At 43.4% G+C, this 1770-nt stretch overlaps 1 protein-coding gene across 1 annotated transcript in view; it reads left to right on the forward strand.

Moving 5' to 3' along the window:
• CAPN5 (calpain 5) overlaps positions 1–1770 on the forward strand; it is a gene marked incomplete at its 5' end in the record, with an annotated part of 38738 nt that overhangs the window by 24534 nt on the left and 12434 nt on the right. The window contains one exon of the mRNA XM_015825476.1: positions 969–1046. Within this exon, the coding sequence (XP_015680962.1) occupies positions 969–1046 (78 nt within the window). The remainder of the gene's footprint in view (positions 1–968; positions 1047–1770) is intronic.

Raw genomic sequence — 1770 nt, forward strand, 5'->3', positions numbered from 1 at the left:
CTAAGGCGAGACTAGAACTCACCGTCTCCTGGTGATTGGCCCAAAGTCACCCAGCTGGCTTTCATGCCTAAGGCGGGACTAGAACTCACCGTCTCCTGGTGATTGGCCCAAAGTCACCCGGCTGGATTTCATGCCTAAGGCGGGACTAGAACTCACCGTCTCCTGGTGATTGGCCCAAAGTCACCCAGCTGGCTTTCATGCCTAAGGCGAGACTAGAACTCACCGTCTCCTGGTGATTGGCCCAAAATCACCCAGCTGGCTTTCATGCCTCAGGCGGGAGTAGAACTCACCGTCTCCTGATAGTTGGCCCAAAGTCACCTTTTTGCCATGATGCTAAGTGAATCACATGATCATTAAACCAATCGGGCTTCCCCAATTGATTTTGCTTGTTAGAAGACAATTGAGAAGATTGCAAATCACAACCATGTAGCCACAATTGTATTGCAACCATTGTCAATGTGAGTCCCTTACAACTTTTCTTATACCGGTTGTTAGTTAGTTAGTTAGTTAGTTAGTTAGTTAGTTAGTTAGTTAGTTAGTTAGTTAGTTAGTTAGTTAGTTAGTTAGTTAGTTAGTTAGTTAGTTAGTTATTAAATTTATATACCGCCCTATCTCCCTTACGGGACTGAACCACTTCAGTTGCTAAGTGAATCATGATCACGAATGGCGACCTTATGATCTTGGGATGCTGCAGCTGTCATAAATACATTCCAGATGCTAAGTGCCTGAATTTTGATCCCTTGATTATTATTATTATCATCTTGGGGATGCTGCAATGGTCGTAAATGTGAGGAACGGTCAGAAGTGACTTTTTTCATCGCCGTTGTTAACTTTGAACAGTTGCCAAACAAATGGCTGTAAGTCGAGGACTAAATACAAAGGCTGGTTCCCAAAATGTAGAATTAATAACCTGTCCCTGAAGGTCCTCTGTGTAAACCCCATTGCAAATCTTATTTTGCTTTCTCCAGCTCGGAGGAATGGCAGAAAGTCAGCAGCGGTGAACGAGAGAAACTAGGGATGACCGTGGAGGATGATGGAGAGTTTTGGTGAGCATGTTGTGCAAATAAAATGAAAGGGGATGATTTGGTGAATCACATCACATTTTGGGTGATATACTAGCAAAGGTTCCCACCATGAATGAAGAGTAAAACGTTTTTCCAATCAAATTCTGCTTCTGCTTGACTTCATGGACACATCCAGGGTGTCCATCCGGAATGACAAATCTAGGAGTGACTTGACAGCAATCTTCCAATACTTGAGGGGTGTCACAGAGAGGAAGGGGTCCACCTCTTCTCCAAAGCCCCAGAATCAGGACAAGAAACAACAGGCCGGAACTAATCAAGGAGAGAAGCAACCTGGAATTAAGGAGAAACTTCCTGACAGTGAGGACAAGTAACCAGTGGAACTGCTTGCCCCCAGAAGTTGTGAGTGCTCTAACGCTGGAGGTTTTTAAGAAGAGACTGGACAACCATTTGTCTGAAATGGTCTAGTGTTTCCTGAAGAGACCTTGAAGTCTTCTAGTCCAACCCCCTGCTTGAGCAGGAGACCTTATTTATTTATTTATTTATTTAATTTATTTATTTAATTTAATTTATATGCCGCCCTTCTCCCAGCGGGACTCAGGGCGGCGCACAACATATTTAAAACAAAAGCATATATACAATCCCCCCCTGTAAAACCGAATTAAACCGAATTTTAAAGTTGTGTCTTCCAAATTCCTTAAAATGAACCCAGTATAAAATCCTCCCTAGGTCAGGTCCGCTTGCTGAA

This window comes from Protobothrops mucrosquamatus, unplaced genomic scaffold (assembly GCF_001527695.2).
Source record: "Protobothrops mucrosquamatus isolate PMUCROS unplaced genomic scaffold, P.Mucros_1.0 scaffold2650, whole genome shotgun sequence".
Lineage (NCBI taxonomy): Eukaryota > Metazoa > Chordata > Lepidosauria > Squamata > Viperidae > Protobothrops > Protobothrops mucrosquamatus.